The sequence below is a fragment of the Dasypus novemcinctus genome, chromosome 16 (genome assembly GCF_030445035.2).
Source record: "Dasypus novemcinctus isolate mDasNov1 chromosome 16, mDasNov1.1.hap2, whole genome shotgun sequence".
Classification (NCBI taxonomy): domain Eukaryota; kingdom Metazoa; phylum Chordata; class Mammalia; order Cingulata; family Dasypodidae; genus Dasypus; species Dasypus novemcinctus.
This window is the reverse complement of record NC_080688.1, coordinates 51,048,128-51,075,374: the sequence shown is the minus strand read 5'-3', so window position 1 is coordinate 51,075,374 and position 27,247 is coordinate 51,048,128. Positions and strand designations below refer to the sequence as shown.

The window sequence follows — 27,247 nt, the reverse complement described above, 5'->3', positions numbered from 1 at the left end:
CCATCTAGAACAACAAACAAAATCCAAATGGAATACGTCCTCCATATCATGAAAAAGTTTCAGATGAAACAGATCAGGGTCTACCTATAAAATATCATCATGTGGTAGCATAACATTGTGAAAGTAATTAACATTGAATTATATATGCGAATGTGGTTAAAAGGGCAAATTTTAGGTTGTATATGTTACTTAGCTAATCAGATAACCCATTAATCATTACCTATGAATCAATGTAGATTCGTAACTTAAGACTATCTTGCCTTCCACGAAAAGAGAACAACCAGATGTGCACCCAAAATTCTGCCCACAGTGAAGATTTACCTTTGCCAGTGTGTTTGAGGCCCTCCTCCTGGTGGTGTAATGTGTGCTTTGTCACTTTTGGCTAGCACCCAAGCACTGGGCAGGTCATCTATAACCAGTTCTATAAACTAGTTCCCATGAGGCCATGAGTGTAGACTGAAGAAGTGGTGAAGTAGTAGGAACAGGTACTGTGGGAATCTGAGTTAACTTGCACATTGAATTTACTCTTCTAGGCTTGGTTTTACAATGAAATGCTGCTTTGTATGTCTAGTTTTACTATTTAGTGGATCAAATAACAAGTACACAATGGGCAGTTTGTGATGTACACTCGTTTGTGCTCTGTGGTCATTCAGTCTCTCTTAAGGTCCAGTAGCAAACCAGGATCTGCTTTACTTATTAAGAATCATTGTTGACAGAATGCATGACCTTACTCCACAATGGTTCTCTTATGGAAACTTATAAGAGGTTCCATGTAGCATTCTTGACTGCTACAGACTTCCAATACCATGCCTACTTTTCCTTTGTCTGGACTCTCACACTGCTTACATTGTATATGTTAGTTTCTAATATAATCAAAATGTTCTAGTCACTGAGATTAGGTTTCATTATTTCCAGATATCTTGTGACAAACATGTACAGAACATTGCTGGTGAGCAACTTCTCTAAATGATTAATGTGATCCATTACATGTTGATTCTTCCTAGTTTTGGAATTCATAACCATATCAAACTGCTACAACTCCCATAAACATATATATATATATATATATATATATATATATATATATTTTTTTTTTTTAGAGAAATTGTAGGTTTACCAAAAAATTCATGTATAAAATACAGAGTTCCTATATGCCACCCTATTACTGATACCTTGTATTAGTGTGGGACATTTATTACAATTCATGAAAGAACATTTTAAAAATCGTACAATTAACTACTGTCCATCATTTACAAGAGGGTTGCTATTTGTGTTATACAGTCTTATTTGTTTTTAAATAATTTTTATTCTAGTAACATATACATTCCCATTCTGGAACGGGTAAAGAATATGAATATATTTGTATCCCACGTGAATCCTTGCCAAAGGATATCCACTATAGAAATGTTCCTCAATTGGATGAATCTTCCCTTATTGCAATTGTTATGCCATCACTTTTCACTGACTTAATTCTATATTTATGACTATGGTATTCTACATAATATTGCCTACAAAAAAATTCATTTTATAGAAAAATATAGTAATGGGTTCACACACACATGTAATTCATGGGTCTTACCACATGACCATCATCCAGAAGCAAATGGACTGAGATAATGGTGGAATGACCTGCTGAAGGCTCAGTATGGCGCCAGCCAGGCAACAAGACTAAATTTGGGGTGCTGTCCTACAGGATGAAGTATATGCCTTAAGCCAGAGATCAAAAACAATGTAGTTTTCCCCATGGCCAGAATACATGGGTCCAGGATCCAAAGGTGGAGGAATGAGAATGGCTTCTTTCACTATATACCTAGTAATCCATTTGCTGTTAAATCAACAGTCAGAGAAGGATGGCACTATATTGGCCAGGATGTTTGATCCCAGTTACCAAAAGGGAATGTGGTTGCTGCTATATAAAGAGTGCAAGGAAGAATATGCCCAGAACCCAGGGGTTTCAGTGGAGTGCCTCCTTGTACTTTCATGTCCAATAGGCTCAGTCATTAGAACATTGAAGAAACCTGAAAGAAAGGGATCATTAAAGACTCAAATCAAACAGGAAAGGTTTAGGTTGTAAGCCAGGTGAAGAATTCTGAGCAGCCAAGATGCTGGCAGAGGGTAAGGGGACTATCAAATGAGAGATTGAAAAAAGTAGTTATAATTATCAGCTTAGCCTTGTGAACAGCAAAAACCAAAGCAGTTATGTTTTATAGTAACTATGTCTTTCTTCTCATTCCCTCATTACTTTATACAAAAAGCAGTGATGGGGGAAGTGGATTTGGCTCAACTGAGCATCCGCCTACCGCATGGGAAGTCCAGGGTTCAAACCCAGGCCCTCCTGACCTGTGTGGTGAGCTGGCCCACGCGCAGTGCTGATGCATGCAAGGAGTGCCATGCCATGCAGGAGTATCCCCTGCGTAGGGAAGCCCCATGCGCAAGGAATGCATCTTGCAAGGAGGGCCACCCAGCACAAAAAAAGTGCAGCCTGCCTAGGAGTGGCCCTGCACACATGGGAGAGCTGACGCAGCAAGATGATGCAACAAAAAGAGACATAGATTCCCGGTGCCGCTGACAGGAATACAAGTGGACACAGAAGAACACACAGGGAATGGACAGAAAGAGCAGACAACTGGGGGGCGGGGAAGGGCAGGGAAGGGCAGAGAAAATTTTTTTTAAATTTTAATTAAACAATTTTTTTTAAAAAGCACTGGTGATAGTTAAGTTCTAGTTTCAGGTGAGAATTATATACATCAACCCCTAACGAGATGGTAGCTTAAGGGACTTAATTTTTTTCCCTAAGTTGGGAACAAAACAATCCATACAAAGGATAAGAATGGATGTTGTAGGATAAAAGAGGCAGACTGTGCTGAATTATTTACGGTGCCCCAGGAGGCTGATATTTATGGATGATGTCATCGGGGTTCCAAGTCCTCTAGCCTGCAGCTAGGTTTGGCCAAGAGGAGACACTGGCCTGAAGTGGGAAAGGAATCAGAGGATGACCAAAAATCCTTGTTTTCTTGAGACTGAGGAGATTCTCAGAATGTGGGAACTTCAGTGCTAAACCTGAGAAAATCCTGGGCAAACTAGGATGAAATGGTTACCCTAAAGGAGAGTGAGGTCAATATTTTTACCATCCTAGCTCCCATATTACTGGGCCAGGAGTTGGAAGTAATTTTGTTTCCTGCAGCAGCTATTGGGTGGCCCTATCTCATAGCTATTCTCTCCAGGGTCTGGTAATTTAGGCTCACCTTGTCACTTAAAGTCTAAAGGTAGTAACTGTTCCCCATTGTTGCTTGCTCCAGGATCGTTTTCTATCCCTTGATGATTTCTATAATCCTGTCCATACTCTTCATGAAAGTTTCAATTATGCCATTTGAAGGAGGCACCTGTTTCCTGCTGGAACATTGATACATTGTGGTTTACTTTCTTTATAACTCACCACTACCTGATATTCAAATGTATATTGATTTTTTGTTCCTCCCACTAAAATATAAGCTCACTGAGGGCAAAGGCTTTGTTCTGTTCACTGCTATATCCCAAGCAGTAAACCTCAATATGGTTAATGATAAGCTATTCTTATTAATACTTATCAATAATAAATATTTGCTAGTTACTTAAATGATTAGAAAGATACATTACTGTTAGCATCTCTAGATGGTGGGGTTGTAGGTTATTTAAATTTTTGGCTTTGTGCTTTTTTATATTTTATAATTGCCCTTTGATCTATTTGTATTACTCTATAATAATGTTATTTCACACACACTTCCAGAGAAACAAACACATGCAATATGTATATCAACCTATGTAAAACTACAAGGAGGAGACCTAACTCTGCAGTGTTTCTCAGGAAATATGAGAGCTTGATATTTCAAAATAAACTCTTATAAGGAAAGGGTTAAGTTTAATTTTCACATAAAAGTGAAGCTAGAGCCCGCTCTGCAGTTGGAGGGAGGGAGGGAAAGGGGTTCTAGAGGCTTTGGTGCCAAGAATTTGAAAAGTGATGCCAAAGTGAGGGTGGGGCCAAAGTGAGGGCCGCCAGTGGTGAGAAGTGAGGGCAGGGTGAGAAGCGAGGGCAGGGTGAGAAGCGAGGGCAGGGCCAATAGTGAAAGCAGCACCGAATTTGAGAAGTGGCTCAAGGACTGAAAACTGCCGCTGAGTCTGCCCAGCCCGTGGGAATGTAGGGAATGTGGGAGTGGGAGACTCAGAGCGGGAACCGCATAAATTATTTAAATCTCTCAGGCTGTAACCCCTGAAGTACCCAATCAATGGGGAACAGGGTAGGGGCCTGTGTGTTAGGTTTAGGGTATAAATGTCAGTGTTTCTTGCTGTTTGTCACTTTGGCCATTTTGTCCTGGTCATGCTCCCATTCTTGCAAGAATGTTAAAAAAATTATTTCTCTCCCACAATTGGGTGAGCTTTTGCTCTCTTACAGGTGCAGCTTTCTTTTTAACAACTCTGGGGACTTGTCCAGGATCCTAAGCTTCAGAGGGGGACCCCCAAGGCAGATGAGCGGAAGGTGCACCCCACTGATTAAGTGGTCTTGGACTCCGCCACTGGGGCCCTGCCTTTGACAACTGGAAGGACCCGAAACTTTATGTTCAGATCTGCCAATTGTGGATGAGAAAAGGGGAAGGGAAAATCTGCCTCTCAGTGACCAGGTAAGCTGTGCATGGGCCAAGGTAAAAGGGACTATTAAGGATTGCCTTGGTGGTGGTGGGGAAATTCTGATGAGCCTGGGCTTGAAAGAAATCCAGAGTAGACTCAGAATGGGGAAGAGAGGCAGCTGGTTAATCAGGGAGGGGGTATCTGTAAGATCCCCCAGGGATATTCCCCCCGATAGTCCATTAGGGAGGATGTTGGAACACTGGACTGACAACGATCAGACCAAGGGAAAGGAAATGACCACCCAACGTATTCTGGCTAAAATATGGGGCAGATGAGGATTGGCTCCGTGCTGACCTTGCTTTCATAATTTTTTGTGTTTTTCTGTTTGTTCAGTGTATGTTTTAATACCTCCTGGTGGTAATATTAAATTGACAATGAAAATTCCTAAAAAAGCTCTATTCAAATGGCTAAAAATCAAAAAAAGAACTTATATTAATAAATAAAGTATGGAAATCTTTGAAATGCCTAAATTGAATGAACAGTTTATTCTTTTTTCACAGAACATAATGAGGGATATGAGACTTAAGTAGATATAGAAAGATGTAAAAGGTGTGTGGGAGTGCTGACTAAACTTTGGTGAGTTTGTTTAAAGGAATGTATTTTTTCCTAAGAGACGATAGCTGTTTTTCATAAAATCGGAATGGAAGTATGTAGAACAAAACTTGAATGCATATGGCAAGTTGTGGAAGGTATTGTAGAAGGTAGCATTAAGTAAGGGAATGTGCTTTTTGAAGGTGGGATTTGTCTTGAGATGAAGCAGCTATTGCCTATGTGGTTATGGATAGTTATAAGAAGTTTGTAGAAGCAATGTTTAAATCAACATATTTGAATGGTTAATTCCAGTAAGTCATTATTAAACAGAAACTGAATTGATTTTAATAACAAAAAGTAGCTTCATAATAGGAAAAACTGTCAGAGGCCACCTCAATCTGCATATTAAAGTGGTGGTAAAGGAAGATAATCATGATTCCATTGGGCACTGTATTGCTGAAGTAAAATACTTGTTAATGTGATCGTGGTGAAGATGTAGAAGTAAAAAGCTCTGTGGTGCTGAAGGGCACTATGCACAAGGCTGGTGGAATACTGGAGTCTACCTTCCTAGCTTCTCTCTAAGGTCAAGGGTGCTGCAGCATGCTGGCTGTGTGAAAGACATGCTAAGTGGAGCTGTGATTAGCAGAGTGCTGTAAGTAGAACTTAAACATAATTGGCATGATGGCTAGCTCCCATGTACAGACAACTTGTATGGTATTGCAAACCTGGAGCTTAGATCCATTAATTGCAACTTATGCATTTGTTAAGAGCATTGAATGGTATTAAATACTGTACCTATATCTCTCCTATTCTAGATATATGCTTGGCAATTATGGTGATATCTTTTCTAGATCATAAGGAGAGGGATATTGAACATGTTAAAAGGTCCTGATAAACTTTGTTTTCTATGTAGTTAATGAACATGTTTAATACAAGTCTTCTTCCTAGCCCTTATTCTAAAATCTGTCCCACTCATATCATGGGGAGGATTGGCAAACCCACATGCAATCCTGCCAGGGTTAAGCATTTCCCATCAGGAAGGAAACAGTAAACAAGGGGGCTGGGATCCACTTCAGCTTAACCCCTTCAAGATAGTCTATGGGTAACCTTTCCTCACCTAGGACCTGGAAACCAATTTCTGATGAAAACCTGCAAAATAAACCCATCCACTTTGAGAAGATGCAGCCTGTACGCACCTGACCTTTTCTATATTTGTGGTCTAGTATCCTTTCAATGAAACCCTGTATCCTCAAAATTCTAATTAAGTTTATTTCTTCCATCCTGTTAGCCATATAGAGATTTCATCCAGTTTCACCCAGGGTGACAGTCATCTTCCTCCAACCATGATAGAATAGCAGGAGGGTTTTACACCTTGTCAGATAAGGCCTATGACCCCTAACCAGTGGGAAGCAGTTACAAAAGAATGACGATTGTCCTTCAGCACCCCCATTAAGAATGAAGATGTAAGCTCTCAGGGGGAGATACAAGCTTTAGAGGGGCTTAAATGGGCACTGGTGCAGGCCCTGTTCTAGCCCTCCCTTCCCTTGAGAAGCCTTTCCACCTGTTTCTTACAATAGATAAAGGGACAACCTTGGGGGTTCTGACCCAAATCTGGGGAGGTCAATGGAAACCTATAGCCTTCCTTTCCAAAATCCTGGATCCTGTCCCAGGGTATGGCCTGGATACATTCAAGCTGTGGCAGAAACTGCTCTCCTGGTAGAAGAGAGCAGAAAGCTGACTGTCAGAGGAGCCTTAGTTGTTAGCAATCCTCATCAGGTCAGAACTATTTCATCTCAGAAAGCGGGAATTTGGCCGACTGATTCCCAAATTCTGAAATATGAGGCTATCCTAATGGAAAAAAATAACTTGGTATTGACAACAGACCATAGCCTAAACCCAGCCTCCTTCTTTGGAAGGGATCTGACCAAATGGAGGCTCCTGAGCATGAGTCTTTAGACCTAAGTATCAGATCGAAGTCCAGTCCAAACTAGGGGACCGACCCCTGCACTCAGAGGAAAAATTATTCATAGGCAGGTCCTTCAGGGTCCTAGAAGGAAGGAGGCACAATGGTTATTCAGTTGTAGATGGATTAACTTGTGACATGAAAGAAGCTGGCCAACTGCCCAATGACTGATCAGTTCAAATTTGTGAACTGTATGCATTAAATCAAGCCCTCAAATTATTAGAGGACAAAGATGGTACAGTCTACACTGACTATGTATGCCTTTGGAGTAGTTCACACCTTTGGAAAAATTTGGGAAGAGAAGGGATTGATTATCAGCAAAGGGAAAGGGCTAGTCCACAGGGAATTAATAAAACAATTATTGGCCAATCTACTCTTACCCAGGGAAATATCAGTGGTGCATGTAAATGGACACCAGAAAGGTTATAGGTTTGAAGCAAAGGGCAATAGGTTAGCAGATGAAAAAGCTAGAAAGCTTCCCTTAGTTCCCCTTTGAAGTTGATGATCCTGATATCCTCCATTCCAGAAGAGTTTGGGGTCTCCACATTGTCTGAAAAGGAAGTGAAAGAGCTGGAGCAGTTAGAAGCAACCCTAGATGATCAAGGGAGGTGGCTTCTCCCAATAGCAGGCAAGTGTTGAATAAACAAGTGATGAGAGGTATCAGAAGTCCTATGTCAAGGGAGTCATTGGAGGGTACAGGCCATGTGTGACCAGGTTCTTACGTATTTTGGATGCATGTACTGTAGTTAAACAAATAAGTGAATGACATATAATTTGCCAGAAGGTCAATAAGAAAGTCTTAAGGAAGCAAGAACAAGGGGGAAGAGAGCCAGGCCTCAGGCCATTCCAGAGTATTCAGGCTGATTACACTAAAATGTCCCCAATGGGTCAGCTAAAATATGTTCTGGTTATTATAGATCATCTGACAGGATAGGTGGACACCCTATCCATTGAGCCAAGTCCACTTCCTGGCAGCTGGGACTTAATCCAGTCAAGGAAGGAGTCCAAACTTCAGCCAACCTGAAAAGGATCCTATCAAATTTTGTTGACAACTGAAATTGCAGTTCAGACAGCAGGAAAAGGCTGGACCCACTACTGGTCTAAGTAAAAGGACCAGTACCCAAACGGGACGATAAGTACCCAACAACACCATCTGAGTCCTGGGAAATAACTCCAACTTCAGATCCCTTACAGATGACTCTGAGAAGGCAATAGTTGGGAGGGCACATCAGAAAGGGTGAGGGACTGGTCGGACTCTAGATCAGTGAATTTTGCAGGAAGATATCCCTCCTCTTAGAGGGAAGGCTATTATATGTATCCACCTTGTCTAGTGCCTCAAGAGACTAAGCAGATGAAGGACTTAAAAGTTTCTGAAAATGAGAATAATTATACCTTGATATTTCAGATTCAGGTCGGGACAAGCCCCATTAAATTGATAGTAAATATAACCAAAGGCCTCGAGTCTCAGACTGTGCAGTTTGACGCCTACTGAGTGATAAGGTATGGAGATTTAGGACAGGAGTGGCAGCTGAGTGGGCAAAATAAATATCAATGCCCAGAGTCACCGAGAGGTTATCTCAACCTTCCCCCTGTCTCAACTGGAGGCTTGTGTGGTGGACTACAGAGTACAAGGGGTGGACTGCTAGGGACAGAGGAGGCCATACTCACTTGAAACCATTAGAGGACAAGATAGCCTTTTATAAAGGTAATAACCTACCAAACTGCAAAAACCTCCAGTGTAACCTGGTGGTAAAAACCATTAGAAAGGCAGACAAATTCAGCAATAACAATAGGTATTCTTCCCCTGACAGAGTCTATGGGATGGGGATGGACGTTACAGGGGAAGATCCTCTGGGAAGTTTCCGTATTTGAGTCCTTCCTCCCCCTGTGGATATGATGTCAACAACATCCCCTCCAGCTAACCCTTCAGAGATGCCAAGGCAAAACCCACCAAAGGCCAGTTCCCCAATGCAGAATGATCCCAAAGCAGTCAGGATACTTAAGGCAGAAGATTTAAAGCAGACCATAGAAACAGAGACAGGATATGGAGATGCAAATGCCTGGGTAGAATGGGTCAAATATATGGTCCAGAGTCTGAAGAAAAGCAACTGTTACGCCTATGCAACAGGCCGGCCCACTGCTTATATTGAACCCTTTCCATTAAGTATGAAAGAGACTAAAAGGGAGAATAAGTGCACGGTGCTCCTCTTCCAGAATGCTACTCATGAAAATTGTAATAAGTTGTTCCTTCCTGTCAAAAAGGGAAACATAAAAGCCATACCAGCTTCCTGCCTTGGTCTAGGAAGTCACTCTGCCTGTCTCTCTAGATGGGGAAACAGGCTCCAGGACCTTGGGACCATGGCCTTGTGTACACAAGTATGGAATGTAAGGACAGTACTGGCAATTTTTCTAGTTTGGCCATACCCCAAGCAGAGCTTTGGTGGTAGTGCAGAAAGGGCATCCTCCAACTGGTGTTACCTGAGAAGTGGGGAGGAACCTGTGCTCTGGTTCAACTGGCCATCCAATTTACCCTGGTATTTAAAAAAGAGGAAGAAACATAAAACCAAGGAAAGAGAAAGAAAAAAAGTTTATCTGGTTCCTTTGATGACAGAATTTATCTAGATAGTATAGGAGTACCCTGGGGAGTCACAAATGAACTTAAAGCTAGAAATCAGATAGCTGCAGGATTTGAGTTATTCTTGCTCTGGTGGATCACCATTACCAAAAATGTGGATTGCATTAACTATATATATTATAATCAACAAAGATTTATCAGTTACACTAGGGATGCAATTACAGGAACAGCAGAACAGTTGGATGCTACTAGATGAATGACATGGGAAAATAGGATAGCCATAGTCATGATGCTAGCAGAAAAAGGAGGCGTCTGTATTATGATTGGAGGTAGTTGCTGTACCTTCACCCCAATAATATAGCCCCAGACAGGACTATCACCAAAGCCCTGCAAGGCTTAATAGCCTTATCTGAAAAGCTAGCAGAAAATTCTGGCATTGACAACCTACTCACAGGATGGTTAGAGAGCTGGTTTGGAAAATAGAAAGGAGTGACACTGTCCTGACTTCCCTTATCACCATGGCTGGGTTACTCACAGCAGTTGGATGTTGCATTATGCCATGTGCCCGAGAGTTAGCTCAAAAACTCACTGAAATGGACCTAACCAAACAGATGCCCATACAGTAAAAGCAAAACAACTTGTACCCCCTTAAAACAACTTGTACCCCTTTCATCAAAGAAGATCTCTTTGATGAAAAATGTGAGAAAGCTCTTAGTAGATTTGAGAAACTAAATTGTAAAAACTAAAAATTTAGAGTCTAAAAGAAAGAGGGGAGATTTGTAAGGAAAGGGTTAAGTTTAATTTTCACATAAAGGTGAAGCCAGAGCGGGTTCTAAAGTTGGAGGATGGAGTGAAAGGGGTTCTAGAGGCTTTGGTGCCAAGAATTTGAAAAATGGCGCCAAAGTAAGGGCGGGGCCAAATCAAGGGGGGCCAGTAATGAGAGGTGAGGGCAGGGCAAAAGTGAGGATAGGGCAAAAGTGAGGGCAGGGCCAATAGTGAAAGCAGCACCAAATTTGAAAAGTGGCTCAAGGACTGCAAGTAGCACGGAGACCATTCAGCCTGCGGGAACGTAGGGAAAGCAGGAGTGGGTGACTCAGAGTGGAACCATATAAGTTAGTTAGATCTCTCAAATAGACTAACCCCTGAAGTACACAATCAATGGGGAACAGAGGAGGGCCCTGTGTTATGTTTAGGGTGTAAATGTCAGTGTTTCTTGCTGTTTGGCGCTTCGGCCATTTTGTCCAGGTCACAAGCCTGTTACTGCAAGATCATTAATAAAATTCTTTTCTCCTCCACAATCGGGTGAGCTTTTGTTCTCTTACAGGTGCAGCTTTCTTTCCAACACTCTTAAGGAAGGACAAATTCTAAATTTAGGAGAAATAAATAAAATAAAATACAACATAAAATAAATAATAAGATCCTCCAAGGCTAAAAAGAGGTAGAAAATCTAGAGCGAAAGAAACAATGGAAGGTAAATTTCCCAGGCAAAACAACAGCAATGGGAGGACCAAAACCAAAGAAATAAGACCCTGCGGAACATCTAAACAGTCAGGATCAGAATTACCTTAAAGTAATAGTGGCTAATATTTATAAGGAATTTACTACAAGCCAGGTGTGTGCTCAGAGCTTTACTTAGAGGATTTCACTGAGTTTTTGTGCTGTTATTTTAGTAATGGTCCCCAGTGAATCCTACCTCCGGTATTCATAAACTTGAGTAGTCCTACACCACCTGTGGGACTAATTAATGGCTTCAGTCAATGGGATATTTGCAAATGTAACACAAGCAAAAGCTTGAAATGTGCTTATGACTTGAAGGGTTTACCCTCTCTCTGGTTTTGAAACCTAGTTACCCTATGAAAAAGTCCGGGCCAGTCTGCTGGAGACAGGTGAGTCCAGCCCAATGCCAGACATGTGACTGAGAGCACCTTAGACTCCGGCGCTAATAAAGTCTCTAGATGAATGCATTAGTGATCCCAATCATGGCCAGGAGGAAAAACTACTGTCCAGCTGAACCCAGCCATGTTGATAACCTACAGAATAATGAGAAAATAAAATGGTTTAAAAATGCCTTTGATTTAAATCAGGAGTGCCTACAACTCCAAGCAGTAGAATCGCATTCATCATCCATGTGGGATCTAAGCCCCCTCTCAATATAGAGGTGGAGTGGACATCACCCCAGGGTCCACAGGATGAAGGCAGTGGAGTGCTGAGGGCAGGGAGAGGGAAGAAGAGATGTGATGTGGGGGCATTTTGGGACTTGGAGTTGTACTGAATGATATTGCAGGGACAGATGCAGAACATTATATATCCTGCCCTAACCCACTGAATGTACTGGGGGAGAGTGTAAACTACAATGTAAACTATTATCCATGTGATACAGTAGTGCTCCAAAATGTATGCATCAAATGCAATGAATGTGCCACAATAATGAAAGAGGTTGTTGATGTGGGAGGAGTGGGGCGAGGGGGGTGGCGGTTATATGGGAAACTCTTATATTTTTTGAATGTAACATTTTGTAATCTATGTATCTTCAAAAAATACAATTAAAATTGATGGGGGTGGGGGGGTGGGGAGTGGGGCATATGGGAACCTCTTACGTTTTTTAACGTAATGTTTTGTGTGATCTATTAACTTTAAAAAAAGATAAAAATAAATTAAATAAATGCCTTTGATTTAGATCACTAAGTTTTGGGGTAGTCTGTTATGGAGTAATATATAATTGACAAAATCCTCAAAATAACATCCAAGGTATGAATTATTATGCACAGTTTACAAGGGAAGAAACAACCACAAAAAAATATGTTGCTCAAGGTCACATATATTATAGCAGTGATAAAGCTAGTATATGAATCCAGATTATCAGACTCCAAAAGTTTTAATTATGCCACTACAGTAGTTGTGAAAGATGACTTAAAATGATTTTTAAGGTGAAATACCAAACACTGACAGATTGGTAATAAGGTGATTATAGTGGAAAAAAAATGATGACTTTGGGGTCTTAAAAGAGGAGGAGAGAACACTGTGAGAATATGGTTGCCAGAATTCACAATAAAGCCGAATGACTATGCTTGGAGCACCAAAGAGATGATACTGGCTAATAATAGAGAGGGTATGTGCAATAAAAAACAGGACTTGAACACACTGGCATAACAAGTATGGGAAACAACCGCACCTGAAACCACTAAAAAAAGATAAAACACAGTACTTCTCACCTGATGGAAGGTGGTATTCCCCTGATTCATAATGGAACTGGATCTCCATGGGCTGCAACTGGACACTTGATACCTCAAGGAGCAACTCAAGATTTACCATTTCCTCCGTGAGCTTTTCTTGTCGACGTGGGGGTCTGAGACCTGGAGGCAACTGGGGACCACTGGGCTCCGAAGAGAATCATTGAGACGGGAGATGCACTTTCTGAGACTACACCTCCAAATATAAAAGAAGGGAAGGAGAAAATAAAATCTCATTTCATTTCCAAGTGCCTTTCTCTCAGAATGTATTAAGTTTCTCCCCTACTATCCAGGAGTCAGGCAATCCCCTTCTCTTTGACACATGTACTCCATTCCGAGTCTAGAGATCTTCAAACATAATTAGGAGTTAATACCACCAAAATAACGGTATAAATGAAAAAGATAATGCATGGAAAGATAACGCAGGGAAAAGGATTCTGTCCTAGCGGTTAACACTACGCTATTAGCTGCCCTCCCTATACAAAAATGCAATTAGCGATTGATCACCATGACTTCTTTTCCTCCTTCTTCCAACACTCACAAATGCATGCTGCTCTTTCCGTTGCGGTCGGCTGATCCGCGTGTTCATCCACACTTCCTGATTCCACCCGCCCCCCACAGCTTCTAATGTACATTCGGTTGAGCTCCCGGCCTAGCTAGGGCTGACCAGACACCAAATGAGCACTAGGCCAAGGACCGACAAGGTAGCCGGGCCCAGGGGCCGCGCCCAACAGCTACCCCGGGGGCCTTGACTCCAGCAGCACAAGAAAGCGCAACCAGCTTCCAAGCGCCTCTAGAGGTGCGACTACTCCGAGCTCCCCAGCCTTCCTTAAACTGACAACACCCGCACTTCACGGAGTTCTCACGGTCGGTATTAACCCTATCAGCCCGCAAGCCCGCCAACGTCTTGTCTGCTCTAGGAATCTGGGAGGATTGCTTAGCTCTATGGTTCGTTACCTTGCAAGCAAGTGCACACGCGCAGAGCGAAACTGGGGTTGTGGCGGTGGCAGTAGCGGCGGCGGCGGGAATTAACCCTTAGGCACCCGCGTAGGTACCCCCAAAAGAGCAGCAGTGAGGGGCTCGCTTGGCCAGCAACAAATCCTGATCCTTATCTGCCGATTCCTGAGGTGAACATCAGAATCCATAATATTTCGGTGAAGCTCACTTGGCAGGTTTTCTGACTACATAATGACATTTTCATTACTAATCTATTATCACTAGCCAAACTCGATCAGAATCGCAGATTTGCATCCTTACTTTCCTCTTGTCCTCTCAGTCCCCCCCCCCCCCCCCCGCCCCGACCACCCCGACCACCCCACTCCTCTCCCTCAGAACTGCAGTGTGCATCAGAATCCCCTGGAGGCGTTGTTAAAATACAGATTGCTGCCCTTCCTTCCTCCCAGATTTTTTGATTCCGTATATCTGGGTTGGGAGAACGAAAATTTACCTTTCTCACAGATCCTCGGGTGATGCAGATACTGCTGGTGTGGAGACAGCACTTTGAGAAACACTGCCCTAGAAATAAGTGATGCTCAATAAGTAATTTCCTGAATCGCTGGGAAGCTGGATTTTCATCTATTTTCCCATCAAGAAAGGGCACAGGTCTCTTTTCTAAAAGCTTTACTTGCCAGTACAACCCTTCTTATTGTGCCTAAAGGATCGGATGAGAAGGACCAGAAATGGGGGCGGGGAGGGCATCAACACAGGAAAGGTTATTTCTGTGTCCGTGGTAATATTCTCAGAAATAAGGGAGGGAAGTTGGGAGAAAGACTGGCAGCAGTGGGGCATGATTTCAGTGTAGTTGGGTTAAGATGAAGGGAGAATAGGTACAGATTTGAGAAAATGGTGAATGGCTAAGGTTGAGGTACAGGGAGAGGGCTTCCTGCCCCACCCCAAGACTCTTTGGATATATGCAATCTTAGATATATATGAATGAGGCCCTGATTTACCTGTAAAAGAAAGGAGCTGGGAACTTGTTTGGGTCTAGCCTTTCCAAGTAGCCAGTGTAAACACTTTAAAAATAACACTTTATTGAGGTATACTTCTCATACAATGAAGAGTAAATATCTGAAGTATATAGTTTAAAACCACCACCACAAGATGGTGAACACATTAATCACCCTCAAAAATTTCTTTCTGCCCCTTGGTAATCCCACCCATGCCCCCCCAGCTCCCCAACCACTGATCTGCTTTCCATTACAATAGCTTAGTTTACATTTTCAAGAGATATATTTAAATAGAACTATAAGGAATTTATTCTTTTTTGACTGGCTTCTTTCACTGAGCATTTATTTTGAGATTCATCACTATTATTGTGTCAATAGTACATTACTTTTTTTTTCTGAATAATATTCCACTGCATGTATATACCAAAATTTGTTTATCTATCCACCAGTTAATGGCCATTTGGATAGTTTTCAGTTTTTAATTATTACAAATAAAGCTGCTATGAACATTCCAGTACAAGTCTGTAAAGGCATATGCTTTCTGTCTTCTTGGGGTAAATGCTAAAGAATGGAATGGCTGAATCATAAGGTAGGTCTATGTTTAAAGTTTTAAAAATTTGCCAAACCATTTTTCAGAATGACTATACCTTTGGAATTCCCACCAGTAATGTGTAAGAGTTCGAGTTCTTCCACAGCCTCACCAACACTGGTTAGTCTTCTTAATATTAGGTATCCTACTGGGTGTATAGTAGTATCTCATGTGGTTTAATTTGCATTTCTCTAATCACGTATTATTTGCCATCTTTATATCTTCCTTGGCGAAGTATCTGTATACATCTTTTGCCTATTCTGGTCACAAGTCTTTTTTGAGAAGCAGAAACTTTAAATTTTAATGAAGTATAGTTTATCAATTGGTTCTTTTATGGATCATGCTTTCAGTGTCGTATATAAGAAATCTTTGCCCAACCTAATGACATCAAGATTTTTCCATATTTTTTTCAATCTTCTAGAAGTTTTAGAATTTTAGGTGATACACTTACATCTATGATCCATCTTGAGTTAATTTTATAAAGATATGGTGAAGTTTGAGGAAAAGAGGATAAAAGTCCCTTTTTGTTCTTGGATGATTTCATTATTCTCTTACTAATAACATTCCCCTTTAGATTTCCTGTTATGTAAATACTGAGATTTAAAGTTAACTATTATTACTTCATCTTAGATGTTAGATGGCAAGGGGATTAGAGAGGGAAGAATCAGATATTTTCAAGGGGCTCACAAAAATAAGCTGGGAGTATTTCATTGCCCACCAGGGTGTTCTTAAATTCAACTAAACATTCAGACCTTCAAGCCTACCATACACCACCCTTGGAATGAGATTCATTTAGAAGGATAGGACAGAAACCACAGTTTTCCAGCAGGCAACATCAAATATTCCTATTCTGTAGGAGAGTACTCAAAGTGTTTCACACAAGCATCAAAGACTATTTTCTTTTCTCTTCCCCACTCACAGGTAACAGCTCAAATGCAAGATGAGACTCACATTAGGCAGCTGTGGGAACCACCTGAGTCAGAAGCCCCATAACACCACAGAAGCAAGTATCTCTTGTAACAACTTCATAGACATATTTTCCCAGATCACTGTGAGGGACATGCCCAATTACAGAAGTCACTGAAATCAGGGAGGTCCAAAATTATGGTATCTCTTTACCTTATTTTATAGTTCATTTATAATTCTTCCCAGTCCAGATACAGTTGATAATTAGGAGTCATTTTTCCCATAAGCAGTGTTGTTGGGTAACATAGTTGACATACTATTTTTAACAGGTTTCTAGTAGAACAGAATGAGAACTTAACCAAAAGTTAATTCTTATGTACAAAGGTAAAGGGTTTGTTAACTATTCAGCAGTGATGATGTGAACATAGATTTTCTTAGTGTTTGACCAAGGAAACTAAACAGCACTTTCAGATTATGCTAGTTGCTCTGTGGAGTCTCACCAGACATTTGACATTCTGTGTGCAGAGTCTGAGAATCAGCTTAGAATCAACAGTTTGCTGGATTGGCCAAAACAAACCTGGATCCAACTGTGGTGCACACCACCTGATACTGGAGAAGCTCCTCTCAGTGAAGTGAAAGAAATTAAAAGATTTCCAGAAGAATCAAGAATGAAGTGATTGAGATTCTCAGGAATGAAACTGATTGATAGTCTATCAAATTTGTTTTTTTCCCCCCTTGGGGGAAACTAGGCCTAACTAATGCATATGTTATTTAGGCATAGAATCTAGAGCAGTGCTTCTTAATCTTTTTGAGGTAATAGACCCCTTTGAGAATATGTTAAAAACTAAGGGTCTCCTCAGAAAGATAAGTATAAAGACATATATGTGATTAGAGGGATCATGCTTACACATGTCTCAGCAGGATCTCAGAGACAACCAAAGTAGATACAACCCCAGGAAGTGGTTCTCCTGAGGCCTACAGAGATACTCAAGCCCTACAGTCATGGCAGACGGCTCTGGAGTTCAGTGCCTTACCAGTGGGCCCTACATGGGAATTTGTGCTCCTGAGTGTGATGGAGTTGGACTCACATGTGACTTCTCTACACATGCCTCCTCTGTCACTTTGACTGAACCTATGGTAGGCACAGGGGTTGGTGTATGCCCAGGAGACTTGAGTCTCTGGACTGTCCAGGTGCCAGCTGGGTCCTGAGCTTCAATAGAGTTGCAACACCTACTCTCCAGTTTGTTAGACTTACCCAGGTCAGCTAACAAGGAGGTGAGGATGGTCAACCACCACACCAAGGAACCAAGAGAGTCTACAACTGCAAGAAGGAGAATCCTATCCATCAGCCATGTGGATCTAAGCCCTCTCTCAATTTAGAGGTGGAGTGGGAATCGCCATACCAGGGTCCTCAGGATGGAGGAATAAAATATGGGTTACAGTGGGCTTACTGGTATTCTACTATAGAATTATTGTGATTCTAGCAATGGAAGAAATTATGTCACTGATGTGGAGACAGTGGCCATGGATGTTGCTGAAGTCAGGGAGAGGGAAAAAGAGGTGTGATATGGGGGCATTTTCGGGACTTGGAGTTGTCCTGAATGATATTGCAGGGACAGATGCAGGACATTATATATCCTGCCCTAACCCACTGAATGGACTGGGGGAGAGTGTAAACTACAATGTAAAGCATAATCCATGCTCTGTAGCAGTGCTCCAAAATGTATTCATCAAATTCAATAAATGTACCACAATAATTGAAAGAAGTTGTTGATGTGGGAGGAGTGGGGGGTATGGGGAGTGGGGTATATGGGAACCTCTTAAAATTTTTAATGTAACATTTTGTGTTATTCATGTATCTTTTTAAAAAATATAATAAAAAGAAAAAAAGACATAGGTGGAGAAAAATAGATAGATGATAGGCTAAAACAGCCTGGAAAATGATCTTCGAGGGTTTAGGACACCAGTCAAAGGCTGGACACTGCCTAGAGGAGAAAGGGACAAAGGAGAGGAATCGCAACGACAGAACTGAGTTGAAACCAGTGGCTGCTGCTGCCAGCACCCTCCCGCACACTAAAGACACTTTAAAATTCTCATGCCTCCGGGCATGCAGCTACAGACGAAGGGGGCTCCAGGGATCCACCACCCCAGGGAAGGGGAGAGAGGGACACAGACTAAGGACTACTCAGCTTTTGACTCACACATTTGGTCTACTGTGTCGCAGGAGCACTTCCAGACCCGGACTGTGGTATTGTATGCCTTGGGAGCCAGCAAGGGACTAAAGCTATACAACCATTCCAATCCACTTCTCTACTAACCAGGACTATTGTTGAGAACTCAGAGGGGAGTGGAAGTATTTTCTAACTGGGAAAAAGCAGGGGGCTGCCATAGAAAGCTAGATAACTATCTGAGAAAGTTTTAATTATAAGGTTCTTAGCCCCAGGGCAGGAAAATCTGTCACATTGATCTGGTCTGTGTTGCAAAAAATACCTTCCAACCAGGCACTGAACCTGAGACCTGCCAAAGACCACCTCTGCTGGCAGAAGAAGGAAGTACATGTGAGAAAATTAAAATAAGTAAGAGAGGCTTCTTCTAGCCTTTATAGCTTCCCTTCCCAAGGCCCTAAGAAGAAGGTCTACAACTAATTACTGGGTCCAGAGCCCAATTTTTAAACAACTAGCAGGGACAATCTTAACAGTCCAGGTCAAACCAAGAATCAAAGAGCAATGGGAACACACAGGATCCCACCACCAAATCCTTACAAAAGAGAAAGAAATTGAGCATCCAAGCAAATGACATCTAATCAGATGCCAAGAAATCAGCAAAAAATTATGAGCCAAACTAAGAAAATGGAAGTCATGGCCCAAGAAAAGGAATATATCAGAGCACCAGTAGATATGCAGGATTTGAGAGAACGAATTACAGGATGGACACAAATTTCCAAAATCAAATTAATGAGTTGAGGGAAAATATGACTAAAGAGATAAATGACATCAAGAAGACATTAGCGGGAAATGGACTTGGTCCAGTGGTTAGGGCGTCCATCTACCACATGGGAGGTCCACGGTTCAAACCTCGGACCTCCTTGACCCATGTGGAGCTGGCCCATGCGCAGTGCTGATGCATGCCAGGAGTGCCCTGCCACGCAGGGGTGTCCCCCGCGTAGGGGAGCCCCAGGCGCAAGGAGTGCGCCCGTAAGGAGAGCCGCCCAGTGTGAAAGAAAGTGCAGCCTGCCCAGGAATGGCGCCACCCACACCTCCCGTGCCACTGACGACAACAGAAGCGGACAAAGAAACAAGATGCAGCAAATAGACACCAAGACCCACGAGAGAGGGGGGAGAATTAAATAAATAAATCTTTAAAAAAAAAAAAGAAGAAGACATTAGGAAGCACAAAGAAGAATTTGAAATCCTCAACAGAAAAGTAACAGAGCTCATGGGAATGAAAGGCACAATAGGTGAGATCAAAAACACATCAGAGGCATATAACAGCAGATTTGAAATGACTGAAGACAGAACAGCTGAAATTGAAGAGAGAAAAGAATGGGAAATATGAGCAGGGGCTCAGAGAGTTGAATGACAACACAAATGCAACAACATACATGTCATGGGAGTTCCAGAAGGAGAAGAGAAGGGAAAGGGAGCAGAAAGAGTATTTGAGGAAATAATAACTGAAAATTTCCCAACTTTAAAGAAAGAAATGAACTTACATGTCCAAGAAGTGCACCATACCCCAATCAGAATAAATCCAAACAGACCTACTCCAAGATACATACTATTCAGAATGTCAAACATCAAAGATAAAGAGAAAATTCTCAGAGCAGCAAGGGAGAAGCAAACCATCACATACAAGGGACTCCCAGTAAGACTTAGCAAAGATTTCTCTTCAGAAATCATGGAGGTGAGAAGACAATGGTATGATACAATTAGGATACTAAAAGAGAAAAACTGCTAGCCAAGAATTCTTTATCCAGCAAAATTGTCCTTCAAATATGAAGGTGAGTTTAAAATATTCACAAATGAACAAAAACTAAGAGAGTTTGCAAAAAAGAATCCACCTTTACAGGAAATATTAAAGGATGCCTTAGAATCTGAAATAAAAAGACAGGGGAGAGAGACCTGGAGGAGAGTATAGAGAAAGGATAACCAAAAGAGTAAAAGGACCAGCAAAAATATAATACAACATATGGAAAACCAAAGAATAAAATGGTGAAAGTAAATAATGCATTTACAGTAATATCATTGAATGGGAATGGATTAAACTCCCCAGTCGAAAGATACAGGCTGACAGAAAAAAACATGAACCATCCATATGCTGCTTACAAGAAACTCATCTTAGACCCAGGGATACAAACCAGTTGAAAGTGAAAGATTGGAAAAAGATTCTCCATGCAGGACTGTTTGGTAGTTCCTAAAGAAGTTGAATATAGAGTTGCCACGTGACCCTGTTTTACCACTATTGGGTATATACCCAGAAGAATCTGAGAGCAGTGACATGAACAGACATCTGCACACTGATGTTCATAGTGACATTATTCACAATTGCCAAAAGTTGGAAACAACCCAGGTGTCCATCAACAGAAGAATGGATAAGCAAACTGTGGTGTGTTCACATGATAGAATATTATGCAACTGTAAGAAGAAATGAAGTTGTAAAGCATATGACAACATGGATGAACCTGTAGAACATTATGTTGAGTGAAGCAAGCCAGACACAAAAGCACAAATACTGTATGATGTCATTATTATGAACCAAATATATTAAATATATTGTATGATTTAAAAAAATATGTAGGTATTGAATACATTTAATTGAGAAATGTATGTTTTTATTCAACTGTGTTTTCTTTTTAGTTTTTAATTGTTTATATTTTCAATTATTAAATGTAAAAATACAATTAAAAAAAGAAAAAAGAAAAATAATCCATGCAAATAGCAACCAAAAAAGAGCAGGGGTAGCTATACTAATATAGGAAAAACAGATTTTAAATGCAAAAACATTATAACAGCTACAGAAGGCCATTATATATTAATAAAAGGGACAACCCACCCAAAAAATTTAAGTCATAAATATCTATGCTCCTAACCAGGGTGCCCCAAAATACATGAGACAAACTCTGGGAAAACTGAAGGGAGAAATAAACATCTCTATAATATCATTGGAAACATCAACACCCCACTCACATCATTAAATAAAACAACTAGACAGATAATCAACAAGGAAACAGAGAACTTGAACAATATGATAAATGAGCTAGACCTAAAGACATATATAGAACACTGCATCTAAACTCAGTGGGTAATACATTCTTCTCAAGTGCCCATGGATCTTTCTCCAGGATAGACTGCCTGATAGGGCATGATGCAGGTCTCAATACATGCAAAAAGACTGAAATTATAAAAAGCACCTCCTCAAATCATAATGGAATGAAATCAATAACAGGAAAGTAGTAAATTCACAAATGTGTGGAGGCTGAACAACACACTTTTAAAGAATCAGTGGGTCAAAGAGGAAATTGCAAGTGAAATCAGTAAATATATTGAGACAAATGAAAACTAGAACACAACTTATCAAAACTTATGGGATACAGCGAAGGCAGTCTTGAAAGGGAAATTTATAGCCCTAAATACCTATATTAAAAAAGAAGAAAGAGCTGAACTCAAAGATTTAACTGTACAACTGGAGAAACTAGAAAAAGAGCAGCAATCCAATCCCAAGCAAGCTGAAGGAAAGAAATAATAAAGATTAGAGAAGAAATAAAGGAAATTGAGAACAATAAAACAATAGAGAAAATCAACAAAACCAAAAGCTGGTTTTTTGAGAAGATCGATATAATTGACAAACCCTAGCTAGACCAAGAAAGAAAAAAAAAGAGAGCTGATTCAAATAAATACAATCAGAAATGAAAGGGGGGAAGTTATGACTGACCCCACAGAAATAAAAAGATCATAAGAGGATACTATGAGAAACTGTATGCCAACAAACTAGACAACCTAGATGAAATGGACAAATTCCTAGAAATACATAAACAACCTACACTGGTGCTACAAGAAATACAAGAACTTAGCAAACCCATCACATTTAAAGAGATTGAACCTGTCATCAAAAATCTCCCAGCAAAGAAAAGTCCAGGATCAGATGGCTTCACAGGTGAATTCTACCAAGCATTTCAAAAAGAATTAACACCAGTCCTTTTTAAACTCTTCCAAAAAACTAAAGAGAAGGGAAAATTACCCAACACATTTTATGAAGCCAACATCACCCTAATATCAAAGCCAGATAAAGATACTACAAGAAAAGAAAATTACAGACCAATCTCTCTAATGAACATAGATGCAAAAATTCTCAACAAAATCCTTGCAAATAGAATACCACAGCTATCAAAAGACTTATACATCACAACCAAGTGGGATTTATTCTTGGTATGCAAGGCTGGTTTAACATAATACACCGCATTAACAAATTGAAGGAAAAAAACCCACATGATTTTCTCAACCGACACAGAAAAGTCATTCAACAAAATCCACCATCCTTTTTTGATAAAAACACTTAAAAGGATAGGAATAGAAGGAAAATTCCTCACTCTGATAAAACCCACAGCCAACATCATACTCAATGGGTAAAGGTTGAAAGCTTTCCCTCTAAGATATGGAACAAGACAAGGATGCCCACTGTTACCACTGTTATTCAATACAATACTAGAAGTTCTAGGTAGGGCAATTAGACAAGAAAACATAATAAAGGCATCCAAATAGGAAAAGAGGAAGTAAAACTCTCACTGCTTGTAGATGATATGATCCTGTATCTAGAAAATTCTTAAGTATCCACAACAAAGCTATTTGAGCTAATAAATGAGTTCAGCAAAGTGGCAGGATACCAGATAAAAACTCAGTAATGTTTTTGTACACTAGTACTCAACAATCTAGGGAGGAAATTGGGAAAAATTTCATTTCCAATATCATCAAAAAGACTCAAATACCAAGGTATCAATTTAACCAAAGAAGTACAGTACCTATATGCAGAAAACTACAAAACAGTGCTAAAAGAAATTAAGAGAGACCTAAACAAAATGAAAGACATCCTGTTTTCATGGGACTAGAAGAATAAACATTGTGAAGATGTCAGTCTTACACAAACCGATTTAATTCAATGCAATACCAATCAAAATTCCAACAGCCTACTTTATAGAATTAGGAAAGGCAATTATCAAATTCACTGAGAGGAGAAAATGCTCCCGAATAGCCAAAAGCATTCTAAAAAAGAAGAGCAATGTGGGAGGAATTTCACTGCCTGACCTTGAAACATATTACAAAGCTACAGTGGTCAAAACAGCATGGTACTGGCATAAAGATAGACACATCAATCAGTAGAATAGAATTGAAAATCCAGAAATAAACCCTCACCTATATGGTCAACTGGTTTTTGTTTTGTTTTGTTTTTAAGATTTATTTTATTTTTCTCCCCTCCCCCCCCCCATTGTCTGCTCTCTTGTGTCTCTATTTGCTGTGTGTTCTTCTGTGTCCACTTGCATTCTCGGTGGCACCAAGAATCTGTGTCTCTTTTTATTGTGTCATCCTGCTGCATCAGCTCTCTGTGTGTGCGGTGCCACTCCTGGGCAGGCTGTGCTTTTTTCATGTGGGGCAGTTCTCCTTGTGGGGCACACTCCTTGCATGTGGGACTCCCCTACACGGGGACACCTCTGCATGGCACGGCACTACTTGCACACATCAGCATTGCACATGGGCCAGCTCACCACATGGGTCAGGAGGCCCTGGGTTCGAACCCTGGACCTCCTATATGGTAAGCAGATGCTCTATCAGTTGAGCCACATCCACTTCCCTCAACTGGTTTTTGACAAACCTATCAAGTCAAAGTTAATGGAACAAAACATTCTCTTCAACAAATGGTGCTGGAAGAACTGGATATCTATAACCAAAAGAATAAGAGGACCCCTATCTCAGTCCCTATACAAGAATCAACTCAAAATGGATCAAAGACCTAAATATAAAAGCCAGGACCATAAAATGACTAGAAGGAAATGTAGGGAAACATCTCTAAGACATTGTAATAGGTAGTGGTTTCTTGGGCCTTATCACCCAAAGCACACACAACAAAAGAAGATAGATAAATGGGACCTCCTCAAATTTAAACCCTTTTGTACCTCACAGTACTTTATCAAAAAGGTTAAAAAGGCAGTTGACTCAATGGGAGAAAATACTTGGAAATTACATGTCAGATAAGGGTTTAATATCTAGGATATATAAAGAGATGTTACAACTCAAGAGTAAAAAGACAAATGACCCAATTTAAAAAAGAGCAAAAGACTTGAATAGATATTTGTTCAAAGAAGAAATATAATGGCAAAAAAAACATGAAAAAATGCTCAACATCACTTATGATTAGGGAAATGCAAATCAAAACTGCAATGAGTTATCATTTAACATCGATCAGAATGGCCACTAGTTAAAAGACAGAGAACTACAAGTGTCAGGATGGAGAGATAGGAACATCTATTCGCTGTTGGCAGGAACACAGAATGGTACAACTACTGTGGAGGACTGTTTGTCAGTTCCTAAAGAAGCTGAATATAGACTTGCCATGTGACCCTGCAATACCACTACTAGGTGTATACCCAGAAGAACTGAGAACAGATGACACAAAGAGACATCTGCACACCAATGTTCATAGCAAAATTATTCATGACTGCCAAAAGTTGGAAACAACCCAGGTATCCATCAACAGAAGAATGGATAAACAAACTGTGTTCTATTTACACGATGGACTATTATGCACCTGTAAGAAGAAATCAATTCGTAAAGCATATGACAACATGGATGAATCTGGAGGACATTATGATGAAGCAAGCCAGATACAAAAGGACAAATACTGTTTGATTGCATTACTATGAACCAAATATATTGTGTAACATATTGTATGATTTTTAAAAATGTTTTTATTCAATTGTTTTCTTTTTATTTTTAAATTATTGTTTATATTTTCAATTATTAAATGTACAAAATGAAGTTAAATTATATGTGAACTTTTGCTTATTGTGTAGTTTTTGGAAATTAATTTCCTCTGATACTTAGATTATAAACATAATCTTCACAAAGGATGGATTTCAATCTAAAATTCAGTCTTCATTCCAGGTAAAGAGAAATAAATTCAAATTCTGAAGTGACCTAAATTTACCTTTCCTCCAGTAAATATTAACAAAGAGATTTCTGTAGTTTATTTTAAATGACCTCTAAATATAGAATCATCTTTGACATGTTATTCTGCATGTCCAATTGACTTTGACTTTTTAAAAATCAGAAGCAGTGCTGAAAACTTAAATTCCAAAAGCTAAATTGTAGCAAATACAATCAGAGTTCCGTAGGTTCTTCTTGGCAATGGTGATCAGACTTTAGTCAAGATACACCAGAATTCCCCAAGACTTTTAGGTTGAATTCAAATCAGATTCCCTTGTCTTCTATCAATGATGCTATCAGCATCAGTCTGAAAAATCTGCACCTTCAAGTAACTGAAAACCAGTTCAGAGTGGTTTAAACAAATCTTGGTTTGTACTTATCATGATATAAGAAATCTGCAGGTGGACGTTCTTGGTGAAGCAACTCAGTGGTGCCATCAGGGACCCAGATTTCCTCCATCTTTCTGCTCCATCATTCTTGGCATGTTGATTTTTCCACCTTATGTTTGTCAACTCATTGTTACAAATGATTTGAGATATCCGACATAGCTCCAGGGATCATGTTCAGATAGGACTGCTGGGAAAGAAATGGCCCCAGTCAGCCATTCTTTCACTCTTTTTCCTTTTACATGGAAGTGAAAGCATTCTCAGAGGGCCTCAGCAAACAACACATTGGCCAGCTTACATCACAGGGCAACTGTTAGCTGAAAGGCAGCTGGGAAAGTAAGAATATAGCTTTTCATCCTCTTAAGTTGCAGGAAGCAAGGGAGAAGGAGATTGAGCATGGCTCTTGGGTTGGCCAATCATGGCTGTATCATTCATGTTCCTCATGTTATCAAAAATGTTATTATATATCTATATGTCACTAAAAGTTTTTTCTGAGCTTTTCAATGCTTCCATACTTGCATGAAAATTTATGAGACTTTCTCACTCCTAACACCAGTCTACAGAAACCCTCCCTCTAGTCTTGGAAAAGTCAAGTTGTTCACCTCCCAATGTGCTCTTTCAGAGTGACAACTAGGCCAAAAGAGTTTAAATTTTTCAACAGTCTCCAAATGGCACCCATGAGACCTTGAATCAAAAGATTCAAACATCCTCATTCAAACATCCAAAAATATCTGCTTAGTCTATATATTGAATTTATATTGTAATTTTTTAAATGTGAAAGATGAGTCTGTCATTGTGTTCTTGAGCACTAAGTAGGACTCATAATACTTGCTAGAATTTCTTAGATTTTGAAAGTAGCATATGCTATGTCTTGGTTTGCCACAGGGCAGCTGATGCCAAGTACCTGAAATGGGTTGGCTTTTATAAAGGGGATTTTATTTGGGGCAAAAGATTACAGTTCTGAGGCTGGGAAATATCCAAATCGAGGCATCATCAGAGATGCTTTCTCACCAAAGTCAGCTACTGTTGATTCTGGGGTCCTGCCATGTGCCAAAGATGGCCACTGGTCCATGATGAGGTCTCTGCCTTCTCCTCCAGATTCTACCATCTCTCATAATTCAGACATAGGGCTTGTCTCTTAGCAGGCTTCCTCTCTCAGTCTTGGCTGCTCTCCTTTCTTCTCTTGTTCAGCTGTGGGCTATCAGGCATTTGGATTTTCTCTTGAGCCTTGGACTGCTCTGTGGGCCCAGCCTCTTGGTGACTTCATG

The 27,247-nt window shown here is 40.4% G+C and overlaps 1 protein-coding gene across 1 annotated transcript in view; it reads right to left on the bottom strand.

Annotated features, from left to right (window-relative positions):
- The window catches only part of ZNF397 (zinc finger protein 397), a 69,544-nt gene that overhangs the window by 2,957 nt on the left and 39,340 nt on the right, over nucleotides 1–27,247 (bottom strand). The window contains exon 5 of the mRNA XM_071208640.1: nucleotides 22,660–22,665. Coding sequence (XP_071064741.1) covers nucleotides 22,660–22,665 — 6 coding nt within the window. The remainder of the gene's footprint in view (nucleotides 1–22,659; nucleotides 22,666–27,247) is intronic.